The 16,505-nt window shown below is 48.5% G+C and overlaps 1 protein-coding gene across 2 annotated transcripts in view; it reads right to left on the bottom strand.

Annotated features, from left to right (window-relative positions):
- Positions 1–16,505, bottom strand: part of strn (striatin, calmodulin binding protein) — a 31,635-nt gene that overhangs the window by 6,469 nt on the left and 8,661 nt on the right. Inside the window, exons 2-8 of one of the 2 annotated variants that reach the window (XM_063477083.1) lie at positions 6,754–6,857; positions 5,829–5,902; positions 5,259–5,337; positions 3,310–3,480; positions 3,098–3,233; positions 2,161–2,323; positions 150–263 (exon numbers count right to left, since the gene is read on the bottom strand). In XM_063477083.1, the coding sequence (XP_063333153.1) occupies positions 150–263; positions 2,161–2,323; positions 3,098–3,233; positions 3,310–3,480; positions 5,259–5,337; positions 5,829–5,902; positions 6,754–6,857 (841 nt within the window). The remainder of the gene's footprint in view (positions 1–149; positions 264–2,160; positions 2,324–3,097; positions 3,234–3,309; positions 3,481–5,258; positions 5,338–5,828; positions 5,903–6,753; positions 6,858–16,505) is intronic. The other variant, XM_063477084.1, reaches the window with a different exon arrangement.

The raw sequence follows: 16,505 nt of genomic DNA, 5'->3' as shown, positions 1-16,505 counted from the left end.
AGTGATGGGACCGAGGCGATGTGAGGAGGGAAAACTTAGAGATGAAAAGGAGAATAAATAGTTTATTATTACAGGAAGAGCATGAGGGGGAACAAAACGTAAAGAGGATGAGGAGGGAGGATGAAGCACAGGCCTGCAGCACGACTTACTCTTCACCCCCTTCTTGCCCTTGCGTTCCTTCCTGTACTGCTCCTTGAGCTGGGCTATCAGTCCCTGGTCCACATCCCAGGCCATTTCACCCAGAGGAGACTGCTCTTCCTTCTCTACAGGACGGAGGGGAGGAGGCGGGGAGGAGGGGAGAGGGGAGGGAGGAGAAGGGAGGGAGGGGAGGCAGAAACATGTTGTGAGTGTCTGGATGCAGTACAGTTCAAATCCATCCCTGAGGGGGATGTGATGACGAGTGAGGACCCTCAGACAGACGGGGGTAACCCAGCTACGCTGTCGCTTTAATCTGTCAGCTGACCTCGCTCTACGGCGCCCCCTGTGCTTTACACACACGTGTGCAGAGCCAGGCCAGCAGTCCCTCCCTCCTCGGCTAACCGCGTCCCGCAGAAACAAGACGACGGCTGCAGATGCAGCGAGTTGAGCGCCTCCTACAGGCGAGAAGGATGCAAAGATTCCTCCTGTACCATTCATCCCAGATAACCTCAACCAAAGATGAAGGTGACCTCACAGAATCTGCTCAGTCTTACATCAACTTTAAAAATGTCCTGAATCTGTGGATAATCTCAGAGCCGAGTCTGTACGAGCGGCTCCAGGATTAACCATGTTTTTGTCCCTCACAGAAAACACTCATGTGACCCAGAAGGAATCAGCTGGAGGCTGAGCCTTCGTCCCACATGAAGCTGAAAGTGTGAACGCGCTTTTTCACATTTTCTCCAGTGAATCATCAGAGAAATCAAACATTCACATCGTGACGCAGCGAGTACAGCTGATCTGTTTGAACAGCTTAAAGGTGTTTTTCACACTGAAGTTATGAGACAATAAAGGATGCTTTCCGTAAAAATGCAAACCATGAAAGTCGAGATGCAGTTAGTTTATTCTGTTTCCTGTTAATCCTGCAGTTCCTCACCTTCTTCTGTTTACGAGCTTCTACATTTTAAGCAATTCAAACAGTAAACCGGCTGTTCAGTCTGCAGCAAGAGTCTCAGGACTGTTGCTGCTCTTACTCTCCTCCGCTGTAGGGGGCGCAGCTCCACAGGTGTAGAAGAGGTCTGATGGGGACAAGCATTATCTGTAGAAGGTCAAAGGGCACACCAGGCTCCACAGATAAGAAGCGTGCAGCGACGGAAACTGCCACGGTAACGACGAGCTGAAAGGTGAGGGGATGATGGAGCTGAGACGGGATCAAAGAAGCGACGGTTTCATAACCGAGCAGCCAAACGGGTTTTATCTGCGCTCGGCTGCTTTAATATCTCAGTGTGAAGCGGAGCCAGCGTCACAGACCAAACTTCAAGATGGAAACGGCGTTAAAGCGGAGACGAAGCTCCGTGCTGCGGCCTTTCACGCCGTGAGCACACAGGACTGTGGTGAGACCTGCTGCGCTGACTCAGCGCTCCTTTACTATTTGGACTCAAGTGTTGAATCACCAAGCGCGTGGGGAGCTTTCCGTCATTGGCCGAACGACACTGAACCGGTTGCTAAGCAACAGCAGAAAAAGGGTTTCTTTATGTAAACACAGAGGACGGCAGGTCAGGACGAACTTCAGTTTGTTTTACCTTCACAAAAAAGACGTCTGCAAAAAAGAGCTGAAACGTAACGATCTTTATTAAAAATTCATTTAAAAATGATCAAAATGAAACTCACAGGGATTCACAGCACACGCAGCTTTCATAAGCGCTCCATGGATGCTTGAATGTACATACAGAAAAAACAAAGACACTTCCTGTTTGCTCATTCTAACCTCAATAAAACAATGATCACCTTCACTCCTCTAACTTATTAACATTAAGAAAAGTTTCTAAAGGTCAAGTTTGCCTCAAATCTGCCAGTGACCTGCAGGTCGCTGTAGAGAGGAAACTGGAGTTCCACAGGGCGCGACTCTGGGTCCTCCTGCATTCACACTCTGACCTCTGGAGTCTTCTTTTAACATTGTGGTTAAAGCTTCACTCGCTAACGTTCTGATGCTCTAAAAAGAAAATAAACCATCGGGTGACTCACCCCACTCGCCGCTGTCGTCCCCGCTCCTTGACTCGGGCGATCCGTCCAGCTCGTCTGGACTCGCCAAGAAATCAAAACCCTTCAGCGCCTCCTCCGTGTCCAGGTCATCGCTGAGGTCAGAGGTCGTGGAAGACGGCGTTGACGAGTGTTTCTTTCTCACCATCTGTGCAAAGGTAAAGCCACGTTTTTATAGCTGATGTTTACAGGTATTAAGCAAGGCCCCGTCACACGGGCCCGGAGATCACGCAGCAGCCACCGGGAGAAACGTGACTGCTGTCAGTCAGCGCGTGAAAGTGGCTACAAGGAGGGATCCAAACTGTCCTGCAGTCGCTTTGGTTGGCAGCAGATTGCCGTGGTCGTGGGTAGTGGGCACAGAAGACACCGACTAATCGGTAAATATTTGCCATTTGAGGACATTTGCCTTCAAAGTAAAAGCTTTGTCTTACTGCTGAAGCACACACGTTTCAACAGGCTCAGCTTTTACTCTGAAGGCGAGCGCTCGCAGATATGCAACCAAAGCAATGATGGTGGAGATGATGGAGTTCCAGGCTGGGGAGCACCTGCAGCACCCACACGAGCTCCATAAATGTTTCTTATGATGACAATATTATTACTTAGAAATAACACATGGTCTCGGTTTGGACATAAAAAACATAAACGTGCCGTTTCCAGATTTTTACAGACTGAAAGCTGTGGTTCACTCGTGTTTGTAAGATAAGGAACATCCTAATGACATTCCTGTGCTCTCCATTAAGACGAACCAGTCAGCAGACAGGAACATGTTCCTCACAGTGAGTGGGCTTCATCATGGTCTCTGCAGGCACAGCCAAACAGAGACCCTGTGGAAACTGGGAATGCAAATTTTCATCCACAGTTACAGAGAATGAAGAATACATGAAAGGAAAAGTGAAATAACGGGAGTGTGTCAGCCTCTTACTGCAGCCAGGTCCAGGATGGTTTTGTCCCTCCCCTCGCTGTCCTCGTCCTCGTCCTCGTCGCTGAACTCTGCTGCGGCGCTCTCGATGAACTTGAAGGCCTCCAGCACGGTGGCCGATTCGGACACGTCGGGCTTACTGCAGGAGAAATGGGTTTTTGTAACGACGCACGCTTTGCCGTGTGGTGTTTTTATTTCACCTCCTGGCGTCGTACCTGACCATGCCGCTGTCCTTCAGCGAGGACGGCTCGGTGCCGTTGACCATCGGCTCAGTTTTCTTCTCTGACGGTTTGTCTCCCGTGTCTCCGGCAAGACCGAGCAGCGCCCTCACCCTCTGAGACTTCACATCCAGGATGGTGTCCGTGTATCCGACCTCCTGTAGGTACCTGAGCCGGAGACAGGACACGAGGTCAGCGAGAGCTTCTGAGGGAGCGACAGCAGCCACGAGGTTAACGTGGCTGATCTCAGCTGATCTGTATGAGACGACCGACATCTCTCTAAAACCGCTGAACGCTAGCTGAACCCAAACTCCTGCTGTAGACGGAGAGGCTACGGTAACGTTTAGCTGAGTTATGAAAGGTGACAGTAACAGCACGAACACGGTCCAGAGGTCCAAATTTTAAGCCTTAATTAAATTTAAACATCAGGCTGCAAACATGTTTATTTCTGCCTTAAAGGTTTAACATGAGAGCCTGCGGGGACCGACTCACTGCTGCCTCTGGTGGACGTTAGAGGAACTGCAGCTTTGGGTGCTTACTTTGTTACCCTGCAGCCACATCTCTTAAAGAAACACCGCAGGTGCAAACAGATGTACCACAGCTGGACGTTTCCAGGGTAACCCCAGCTGTGAGATGGGGTCGAGGGTCATCCCACCTCACCTGTACCAGCAGGACTGCAGGTTGGACTAACAAACCAGCTCGTTAAGAAGATTAGGAGTGAAAAGAAATTCCTCCTGATCTTTAGAAGACTCCTGAATACCGAGTGTCCTCCTGCAGCAGCCGTGCCTTGCTGTTCCCACTGAGCTACACCACAATTATATGAACAGAGCAGCTTCTTTAAAGGGCAGCAGCAGTTTCCAAAACCAGGCCGACTCAGAGCGGGTAAGGGTGTGCGAGCATACAAACAGGAAGAAAACACCTGACTGTGCTCGAGCAGCTCTGAACAAGCTGCTGATTTTATTTATTTGTCAGATTTCAAATCTGCAGTCAAAGCTGCGTCTGCTGCAGGGGGAGAAAGGATGTTAGTCAAGTTCCAGCCAGTTCTGGAGGACTTTAGAGTATCGTAAAGAAAGATGCTGCCTGCGGTGGGAGCAAACCTCTTTGTACTTACTGAGTCCGAATTGAACAAACCGCTCGGGCGAAGCTCCTTTAAACTCAAAAAGTTCCAATTTAAATCTCCGTACTGTACCGAGCCTCGACCCCGCTGACCTGAGAGCAGCGCTGTGGTCTAGCCTGAATAACGCCCAGTGTGTTTCTCACACAGTCCAGCCTCCCTCCCTCCCATCTGTACCAGCCTCTCCGATCGCAGGACGTCTTGACGCCTCACACAATCCTCCATTCACTGTCACCACAAACACTCACACATACACACACAGAGCTGCACACACGCACGAGTCTGAGGAGCTAACAGAAGCGTCGGAGTGATGGAGCGGTCCGATCACGCAGAGACACAGCGCCACCTGCTGGTGAAGACTGAGTGACGAGGATGCACCGTCAGGGTTTTCCAGCATCAGAGGACTTTAACTTTCACTGTTCTCTCCTGTGAGCTAAACTGACTCGTGTTGAAAAGGTTTTAACTGCGTAATATTTCAGGCAGTGAACGCATCTCCACCTGTAGTCAGTTCTAGTTTCTCTGTTTTGTCTTTTGGTGATAAAATGTTCTTTATAGTCTCTCATTTAAAGTACACACACACACACACACACACACACACACACAGACACACACTCTTGCTGGTCTCAGTGGATTAGTGTGTGTGATTCTCATTACAAGTGTTAATCTCTATTAAGACGATTGACTTTCTGCTTCTCTCTCAGAAACATTTAAACACACACAGCCATCCTGTGACACACTGGACGTCTGAAGGCGTGTGTGTGTGTGTGTGTGTGTGTGTGTGTGTGTGTGTGTGTGTGTGTGTGTGTGTGTGTGTGTGTGTGTGTGCACTCACTGCCGGAGCAGCTGGCGTCCTTGTTTCCAGCTGAGCTGATGGCTGCTGTTCGGAGGACTCGGAGCCTCGTTGTCGTTGTCTGAAACAGAGAACACGTTACGTTTGTGTTTCCGTCCATCCACTCGTGAATTCCCAAAGCATCGTGCTGCAGATGCCCCTCTCCTGAAATATGTCCTCCCGGGAACCCTCACACGTTAACAGACGAGATGACTGTATGAATAAAAGGCCCAGTTTATTTCTGATGTGTCCACAGGGAGGCAGCAGAGAGGCTTCTCCCAGCATCAAACTCAGAGGTGCGGAGTGAAGAGACAGAAACACAAGTCGAGTGTAAAGCAGCAGAGGAACCACAGCAAGCGTGAAGAAGATCATCCTAATGCTGCGTTTCTTTGTGATGGCCAGCAGGGGGCGACTGAAGGCTTCAGTGCAGACATTAATTACATTTTCATGTAGGATACATGCAGTGTGAGATGGGTTAGTGTTGTCGTAAATTTAAACTGTGATTTTTGTGCCTCTGACCGAACACGAGGCTGAATTTGTGCAGACGGGAAAAACAGTCAGAAAAACTCCTACCTGAGTCGTAACTCGGAGGTTTGATTTCTCCCTGGTTCAGCTCGGTGCCATATTTCAGTTTGTGGTATTTGGCTCTGAGGACAGACACACACAGATATCACAAACGTCTTTATCTCATTCGGGCTTCATGCATTTATTACTTCTCAGCTGGACTAAAGCATATAGTTAGGGCTGGACCAGGTGACCCTGAATCCTCCCTTAGTTATGCTGCAATAGACGTAGGCTGCTGGGGGATTCCCATGATGCACTGGGTGTTTCTTCTTCACTCACTACGTGTTAACAGACCTCTCTGCATTGAATCATACCTGTTATTAATCTCTGTCTCTCTTCCACAGCATGTCTTTATCCTGTCTTCCTTCTCTCTCCCCAACCAATCACAGCAGATGGCCCCGCCCCTCCCTGAGCCTGGTTCTGCTGGAGGTTTCTTCCTGTTAAAAGGGAGTTTTTCCTTCCCACTGTCGCCAACGTGCTTGCTCATAGGGGGTCATATGATTGTTGGGTTTCTCTGTATCTATTATTGTGCGATCTACTGTACAATATAAAGCGCCTTGAGGCGACTGCTCGTGCTGTATAAATAAAGTTGAATTGAATGGAAACTCCTTCACTATGGCAACTAAACCAGGACCTGGAACTAAAACATGAGCTGGAAACTTTGCTGCTTTAAAAAGGTTCATATTTCAGTTCTGAGTGACGTTCATAAGCAGAGGACATGTTTATGAACGACTTTGACTGATCATTCTTGTTGGCAGCGGGAGGAACACCCCCGTGTTTCTACGGCCGTGGTCTCTCCCAAACCAACATCGCATCTCAAGCGTGAGCGAACGTTTTCCTTTGACTCAGTTCAGATCAGGGCAGAGAGGATTCGACTGTTTCCTTATCAAAGTGTTTGCATGTGAAATATGTGACCCTGGTAAAAGTATCTCACCTCTCCTGCTTCAGAGCGTACTCCAGCATCTTGATTCGTCTCACCAGGTCCTTCTTCAGGTTCTCCTGGCCCCGCCTCTCGCCCTGCAGGAAGGCGATCTGAGCCTGCGAGCAGAGGAAACACCAAATGAAGGCGGGGCCGAGGTTTAAACTTCATTTTAACATATTCTCCCACTGCAGACATGCAGCTTCAGTCCCTGCTGCGTGTCTGATTAAACACCAAAGTTCACTTAATTGAATGAGGCTAAAGACAGAAACGCACACAAAAAGCAAAGCGAGCGAACAGCGAGCAGCGACGAGATTAACGAAGCCTCAGGAGGTCCATAAACACATCTAATCTCCATTAAACACGGCGAAGACGGCTGTGGACGGATTACCGACCAACTCCACCGGGACTCAGCGGGGAACGACGCGGCGCCGTTTGCACAGTCACAATGGTCGGCTCGTTACAGTGCAGACTGACAGCGTGACACTCAGCAGCTGCACTGTGGTGCGTTCAGGAGCCCACACTGAAGTTAGCCTCTGAGTAAAACACAAACAGCATGCAGGGGTCAGCAGCGGTTTGGTGGGAAATCTACAATAATCCAGCACCTTCAGTCCTGCGGTCTGATCCTGGATCAGCAGCATAAATAACTTAACCTAACAAACATATAACGAACAATAACATAACAAAACCTGATTCATCGTGTTCACTCAGAAGGAAGTCACCAACACATGGCTGCTCTATAAAGCAGAAACAGGCTGATCGCCCCACATCCTTAAGCCTGAGGGCCCCAAAGCCTCCTGGGAAATGGGTGACTGGGTGTCTGCAGGACTTGATGGGAGACTTGTGACCGACTAACACCTACCACGCAGCGTGGGAACAGGCACCATGTGACCCACCTGCCGTCAGGGTTGACCCCACCCGCAGACTTGGCTGAGGAACATTACAGCTGCAGTTCCTGTAACGTCCACTGGAGGCTCCAGCAGCGATTCAGTCCCCACAGACCAACATTACAGCAGAAATAAACATGTTTACAGCCTGTATGACTGCATGAATCATTAGGGGCGGGGCCTCTTTGACTGACAGGTGGATGGCGACACAGGCGGCTGTAGCTGCTAGCTGGACCCCTGGACTGTTTGTGCTGTTGGAGCACTCTGGCACATTTTTAATGACATCATGTGACCAATAACATGGCTGCTGTGAGGTTACTGTAGTAACAGGAAGTTCAAGAAGGCGGAGCTCCATTTTAATTGGCTGATGAGGATTACCTAGTTGTGCCTAGTTTAATAAAATGAGGTTATTGTCATGAGCGGATGCTGCATGACGACGTGTCGTTACCTGACAGTGCAGTCAGGTAACAGCCAATCAGATATTGAAGCGTCTCAGTGAGCGTCCTGGACTGCGACCGTTTAAGAGATTGCTGAAAGGCGCTGCATGCAGGGACTCAGCTTTTCCCCTGCTGGATCCAGCACATCGGCGCCCACGTCATCCTCAAACCTCCCGACACTGCCGACACTCCTCCTCCTCCTCCTCCTCATCGTCTGTTTGTGTGTACAGTTGCTTCAAAATCAGGTCAGCTGTTATATTTAACATGAGAGCTCACAGCAAACATCCAGCTGGCAGAGCGGCGACGCTGCAGCCGCTTTTATCACTTTTATCAACCGAGTGAACATTCAGAGGCATTTATGATGCAACTCTGGCTGAGAGGAGCTGCTGCTCACAGACAGCTGAGACCAGAGCACCACATCAGCCCGTCACCAAGATCTCTGACATCATCGCGAGCTTTAAAAACATGGACGTCTCCAAACAGACCACTGCATGAAATACAAACTAAAGTCAAGACTGAAGAACAGACTTGTTCAGAAGTCACCTGCATGATAACGAAACGTTTCTCCCAGTGAAACCGCCGCGTCCACACAAGCCAACCCCGGGATTTCCTTACCTGGATGACTGAGCACGCAGCAGGAAGTTCAAATCATCTAAACACCAATTGCAAAAATCATTTGATGCTTCGGATTTTAAAAGGTTACAACACAAAACCAGAAAAGTTTCTGCTAAAAACAAATAAATAAATCGCAGCCAATGAGGATGAGCTTCAGCCTCCGACACGTTGCCTTCAAATGTCAACCTGTCAGTGAGGTCATACTCTGACTTCATTTCCATTTTAAACATTGTCCTTTTAACGTTTTTCTTATCCCAAACATCAAAATTTGGGGTTTCAGCAGTTTGTTTCACAAAATATCAAACACGATTGTTTAACGATTCTGTCGACTGATGAATCGTCCAAACTTCAGTCGTGTTTCAGTGTTTCTGTCTGAGCTGACGATGCTGCTGATTTTACAGCTGCTCACACACACACACACGCACGCACGCACACACACACACACACACGCACACACAGGAAATAGGACGCTCCACTCATGTCAAACACGATGAACTGGGTCGCTCTTCACTCGAGGCTATCGATGCATCTGCATCTCGACGACGGGAAACTTTCCTTCTGAAAATGAGCGACGGCCCTGCTGCTGCGGTCATCTGTCAGGCTGCTGATAATCAGCCGGTCAGCAGCTGCTTTTGGGCAGCTGCTGTGTTTGAGGCCAAACAGACATCTAAAAATTTAAAAAATGAACTGAACAGCTAAAAAAAAAAAAATCCAACCCCAAAACCCCGTCATCATCAAATAATCTTCTGTCACTTCCAGGTCTCAGGGCCAAGCAGAAGCCTTCCCCTCCAAATTATCCAGAGGGACACCGAGGCGTTCGCAAAACAGCCGAGACATCCGAGTCCCTGAGACAACCTACGAGACGGTTCCAGGAGGAACCGTAGCGAATCAGTGATCAGATAATTGCATTAAAAACGCTCCAGCAACACACACACGGTGCAGAGGAACAGTTAGCTGAGGCGAAGCTAGCGGCTACAGCCGCCTGTGTCACCATCCACCTGTCAGAGGCCACGCCCCTAATAAATGCAAACTTTAGAGGTGAGTTATAACAACATCCTCCCTGCGCAGGTGGTATGAAGGGGAAATTATCCACAGAGACCGAACGGTCTGTGTATCAGGCCGTAAACACGGTTACTTTACTGTAACGTTTTAACATGGGAGTCCATGGGACTGACTCACTGCTGCCCCTGCTGCCCAGCAGAGGAACTGCAGGCTGACAGTTGATTATGACTGAAATAAAAATGGCCTGTAGTGTTTACAACACCTGACATTGCTACCAAATTATATCTGTAACGTATGTAAATAATAAGTCTTCCAAAAAACATCTTTAATCACAGTAATTATTATTTATTATTGATTATCTGATAAAGTGACAGATTGTTTTCTGTAAAATACAGAAGCAGCAATTTCAGCCTCCACTGAGGTTCATCTGTCCTCCTGAAAGCAGAGCTCAGGTGTGACTGAAGCAGGTATTCAGCCTGAGCTCGTTCAGCCTTTGATGATGCAGATGTCGAGATGAGAGCCTGAGCCCTGTGACGCTCGCTCGTCTGTTGCCATGGCGTCTGAGGATGGCGGTGAACTTGGTGGGATGTTTCAGGGCCTTTGTGTAGGAAGGCATCTGCAGCGCGTCGGGGGCGTCTTCACTCATAATTATAGATTTTACTGAATGTTGCTCGAGCTGCCTGCCAGAGGTGAGTCTGACGGCCTCGCGCTCCGCTTCAGTCACGCTGCTTTTCACTCCCGTTAGCCTGAAAGTCATCTGATATGCTAACCACGATGGCCTGGGTCTGTTTGCTCAAAGTGGGTCCTCTGATTGTCGGGGTTTCCTCTGTGTTATTGTAGGGTCCTTACAATATAAAGCGCGTCATAAATAAAATTGAACTGGCCGTGGAATGACTTCCTCTGTGGATGCTGCGCATGTGCCTGTAACTCATTTTCAGATTCTGGTTTTCTCTCCACATCCTTTCAGTGAGTGACACCAAAGCAAGGTTTTGTATATTAAGTTGTAACAGCGCGGCGGTACAGAGGTTAGCCCTGTCCTGTTATTCACAAGGAAGGATCCGTTGGCGCATCTCTGAGCGTGCACCCCAAACTGCAGAGTTACCAGAACGTTAAAAGGCTCGTTGTTCTGAAGGAGCCCACATTTCAGCCAGGACGGTGTTCGTCTTCTCTCCTGAGTGTCAGAGAGCGATCAGCAGAGACATTTCCACTCTGGCTTTCAGGCTCAGGACCTGCTGTGGGTCTGTACTGAGCTGTCATCATTTAAAATCATCATGATAGTTAACAGTTCCAGGATGGACTGGAGCTCTGTGGCTCTGAGGAAAAAAAGGATGGATTCACTGCTGATTTTGGGGCATTGATTTGATGATTTATTGATAATTATTCTATAAACTGTAAACCAGAGGCTGCACTTTGTTTCCTGTGAGTCTCAGAGTTTCCAGACTGACGGAGGTCACAGGTACAAACCTTCACTTCTGTTTCAGAAGCTAAAATTTTAAATAAAACTTCCTTCTGGATTAAATCCAGGTGGATATCTAGTCTCCTGACACGAAGCCATCTGGCAGGAAGTGCAGCCACTCAGAGGATCTTTCACTCTACAAACTGGGTAACCCACTTGTTCAGAACTCCCATCAGCCTTTGTTTCATTTATAGAAGCGCGCCGGCGCTCCACATCGGATCGCAGAGGGAGGCCAAATTCAAAGGAGCCGCTTTCATTCATAAAAGCGACTCCTTATCTGCTAATTAAACATAAAAGGGAACGCGAGCTGATCCCAGTGGAAGCCCCTCAGTGTGCACGCCAGCACTTCCTGATATAAACGCCACGCTAGTCCAGTGAAAACGGACAAACAGCTGCTTAATAACCAAAACTAAAGCTGATGCACGGCTGCTTATTTCCAGGCAGAGCAGTCGTGCATTAAAAACGGTTCAATGACGCAGACGCTGCAGGAAACGTCAGACCGCTTCAGCCCAAACTTCAGAATAAAAGCACAGGAGGAAGCAGTGACTTGTGAGCTGTGTTAATTGAAGTGACGATATGAGTCCAACCGAATCTGTGGGCTGATCCCAAAATGTCCTCAAACGACCTCCTGACCGCACCGCTTTGCTCCTGTCACATCGAGGTGAAGCTCGAAGATCTCGCCGTTTGGTGTGATGATGCGTTCGCATGTCACTCGCATCTGTCTAATCACGCTGGAAAGCCACAAATATCTGCAGCCACCATGGCGACGGGCAGGAGTCCGACGGCTGGAGTCCGGTCACAGGAACATATTTTCTGTCCCTCCCAGGAAGTCACCTTCATCTGCATCAACAAACTCCTCCCACATTACTGACCGTCTGAAGAATCCCGCCTGAGGATTTTCACCACGGAGGTCACAGATTCGTCTATTTGAGTCGACGGTGAAAGTTTACATGAGTTTGGCTCGCTGCGCAGACACCTGCACGTGACACGGACAGGTGAGCCTCTCGCCTCAGAACGAACGTTTGCAGACAGCCCGACTGATTTCTTAGGACTGATACTAAAAATCGTTTTTCTTTCAGATGCCTGGGACATAAACAGCTCAGCGTATGTGCAGTTAGTTACTCATACACACCATAAACACACAGAGGAAAATAGTAGGATTGTACAAAGCCGATAAATAGAGGTTCTAGTTTCCACAGTATGGGTGGAATAAAGTGTTGTGGGATGACGGCTGACTAACTGATGTAATTTGTGGAGAAAGTCAATATCCAGCAGTGAACATTTCTCTCCTGATGAGCTGCAGCAGTCGGAATCTTCACCTCTGAGATTCAGTGAGACACAAGCAACACCTCCATCCTGCTGGACAGGCGGCGTGGGAGGACGCACAGCTGAGCGGCTCATCGCACAGAACAAACTCACAGATCACTGACGAGACCTCCGAATCCTGACGGGATGCAGATTCAGTATGAAAACAAACGATTCTGCTGCTTCAAATCACGCTCTTTATCAAACACACAAGATATTCAGAGGCTTAAATCTGCATCTGAGCAGCAGGGGGCGACACCTCTGGATGTAACACAGACTGTGACTGGACAGAGGTCGGTGAGCTGGGTAAACTGCGCCTGTGTCACCATCCACCTGTCAGTCAAAGAGGCCACGCCCCCTAATAATGCAACCTTTAATACTTAATAGAATTTAAACAGGTGAGTTATAAACAGGTGTCATGAAGGCTGAAATGATGTACAGAGACAAACAGTTTGTGTATCAGGCGGCGAACACTGAGCCAAAAACAGCCGACGGCGATGGCGGTCCCTGCGTTTACTCGTTTCTCAGCACGGTTACGTTCTTGGAAGCAAAAGCAGAGCGAGAGACTGAAATCCATCTGAAAACTTGTTCTGGATTTGCCGCAGAGAGAATGTGAGTTGCAAGAATCGAGTTGTCAGCCTCCGTGTGACAAAAAGGTCACACAGCTATCAACACTCTGTGGCCCCGTTTAACCTCCATCAGCAGCAGCTCAAACTGAAGCCCTCCTCCCTCGCTGCGGGGGCATTAAGCAAACACAGCACTCTGGGACTGGGGACGAGGGGGATTTCCCTCCGCTTAAATCTGGAGCAATGAGGGGATTATTCCTCCAGGAGACGAGGAGGGAGGGTGGAGGAGAGGAAAGCTGCTGAGTGAGGGGGGGGGGATCCCTGGGTCAGAGCACATCTTGGGAAAGAAAAATGTGGATGATGATGGAGATGATGATGCTGTAAGCAGCCAATAAAAAAGCGTGTGCGTTCTGGCCCAGAAGCTCTCATTTAGTCCCACCTCACACTAAAATCGGCCGCACCTCTTTCCTTTAGAGACGCGCGCTTCCATAAACCCTCCCTGCGTTACCCATCAGGGCGTCTCTCACCTGAAACGTTTCTGCCGCTGAAAACGCCACGTCCAGATGAACAGAATCAACTTTTGGAGATATCCGGTCTTTACTGTGCCGAGCTAACAGAAGAGACTCAGCTACTTTTCCGAAACACAGACTGGAAACATTCAGATGTTTGCAGGAGACACCGGGCCCGGGAGGACACGGGGAGGCGGGGGAAAACAAAGCCTCCTTCATTTTCTGTAACGATCTTCCTGTCGTCTCATTTCTGTTTTGCACAAAGATTTGCGGCAAACTGGAGCAGCCCACGCCGCTGGCATCATCGCCATAACACCAAACTCCACGAGTGATTTTACAAAGGAGGCGAGGAGGAGCGGGGGGATAAATGAGACGGATGAAGACGGGAAGAAGATCTCTGATATGATGCCAGAGGAGACGAGATCAAGCAAGAGGCAGAAAGCAAAGCGGGGGTGGGCGGGGGGGCAGGAATAACGGTGTGACGAAGCCCACTCGCCGCTTTCCCTCAGGGAACGTCAACCACAGACGTGCCGCTCGGGAGCCGACCAGACTTTAATTAGAACAACATAAACCCTCGAAGAGGAGGAGGAGGAGGAAGGCTGAGCAGAACAAAGAGGGAGGAGAGAGTCTGAACATCTAGAGCGAGAACGCCGAGCAGCTCCCCGTCTTGTCTCTTCTAGTTTCTGCTGTCCTTCATTAGGAAACGCAAACTTTCCTTTGTGGAATCTAGGAATCGGCTAACACACCCACATGACCCGCATGACCCGCATGACCCCGCTCTCACAATTTCATCTTTTTTTTTTTAAGATTTCCAAAATAAAATGTGAGTTAAGGCTAGTTTGATTTCCTCTCCTGCAGCACAGACTTCACCGTTAGATGACAAACACATTTTAATTAGAGCAGGGCGATATGATCAAAAATATTTATCACGATATACATTTGAAAATTTGCGATAACGATATAACTGACGATATAATTGACACGAGACAAAATACTTTACAACTCCACAACTTTATTAGTGCAAAAAACCCATCAATGTATTTTCACTTAAACAAGCAGCTGTTTTTTATGTGCATTAAAGTTATATAAAACTGTAACGGTGCAAATGCAAATTCCTGCTGACAGTTTAACCAAAAGGCATTTCCAGTGGAAACTGGCCGACATATCCTCAGCATAACCATGTATAACATCCACAAAACTTAAAAAGAGGTTATACACACACAATACGGTAATATTATGTTGAAGCACAGTACGTATCACTCCGCGAGGCTCCTGCCTACGATAGCCGTAATGCTCCGACAATCCATCAAGCGGTGCGGCTTCGTAGCTTAGCAAAGTCGTACTAAAACATTTGACAGATTTTCGAGCGCCGTGTACATAAAATCATTTCGAGGTCAGTAAACACAACCAGAGTTCATACATAAGGCACACGGGATTATAAGGGGCACTGTCGATTTTCAGAAAAATCAAAGGATTGATTTTAAGTCTGCCGTATTTTCCAAAAACACGGTAATAACGACGGCCCGCTAGCATGCTCTAGCAAAAACAGTGCTTTGTTGTGTATCTGACGGACGAAAGCTAAACCAGTTCCACACCACTGGAGTTGCAGCATTTTTACAAACCAGTTCTGGTTCATCTGCTTCATTCAACGATCCGCTTTCGCCCTTCTCATTCTCCGTCGCCGCCATGCTTTTTCCACCATGTGCGTATGAAAACAAAGGCACTGTGCAGGCGCGTTTTACCCATATTTCATCTTCTTATCGTTGCCCAACATTACACCGGTATTACTGTGAGCGGTATGATATGGCCCAGGCCTAATTTTAATAAATGAATAATTGAGAAAGAGCAACAGCGAAGGTTTATCACACCATCCACACTGCTCCTCCTGAGGCCTGAAGCCCGTCGTTCTGGCTGCTCTGCTCCGGTTTTCGCTATATTTGCTCCTCTCAGTTCAGCGACGCTCCCTCGCCATCGACCCGCTCGGATCTCCATCCCTGACCCGCTGAGCCCTGCAGTAATGACGCTCCTCATGTTTTTATCTAACAGTCGCGGCGAGCTCGCTCTGCCTCATGTTGCAGCAGCCATCATGTCAAAACGTATGTAAATAATATGTGTTGCTTGGCAACCTGTCATACCACCATTTCTGTTTAACATCATTTTCTTTGGTGTCAAAATAACAACCTCTGTGATTCGAGGTACCAATGGTTGTAATTTTTCACTCTTTTTCATCCCACACGCCCCAAAATCCACTCTGTGATGAACCCACGCGCCCAACAGGCGTGGGACAGATTCATCTCCTCTTCTCTCATAAAGGATGCTCCAGTGTCTCCTGTGTCAGAGGAGGAAACAAAGCCCTGAAGCTCCTTTTTTTAGTATTCAGAGACCTGCACGGATCTTATTGTGACAGCTCACTGTGTTATCACACTGAATTGATTTCCCTGTCTCAGTGGAGAGAAGTCGAAATATCCCAACAACACCCAAACGCATCATGAGAAGGCTCCAGTTTATCTGAGGGTCGACCTCTGACCCTCTGTGATCTGATCAGATGATTCCTACTTCAGACTTCCCAAACAGTGTCTGGTGCTGTAAGCATGTCAGGCTGAGGGCGCTCCTGTTAGGAGAGATTTTGGCTAAAGGCCTGTTTAAACAAAGCCTGGTTACAGCGCTGAGGCGTGGCTTGGGCCGACATTCGCCAACGCCCGCAAAACAAGCAGGTGTGCATGCCATTCCTCATACGGCAGCTTCACACGAACGCACTGAGCTGCAGGAATCCAGGCCGGGGACCGTTTTTGTTGTCGCGCAAAGAGACGGAGGAAGTGTTGTTGTCGAAGCTCATCTGCGCTAAAGGCGGAGGATGGTCCAGCTCGGCGTTACATAACACACTTAGCTGCTCTTCTTCTCATGCTGCATTATTTAGACACAAAGCAGAGAGATGCTGCTCTGGCTGACTAACCTTTGATTAGTTTTTATCAAGTGAGAAAAACCGTCAG

This window comes from Pelmatolapia mariae, linkage group LG6 (assembly GCF_036321145.2).
Source record: "Pelmatolapia mariae isolate MD_Pm_ZW linkage group LG6, Pm_UMD_F_2, whole genome shotgun sequence".
NCBI lineage: Eukaryota > Metazoa > Chordata > Actinopteri > Cichliformes > Cichlidae > Pelmatolapia > Pelmatolapia mariae.
Note: the sequence above shows the minus strand (reverse complement) of the source record. Positions and strands in the feature narration are given on the sequence as shown.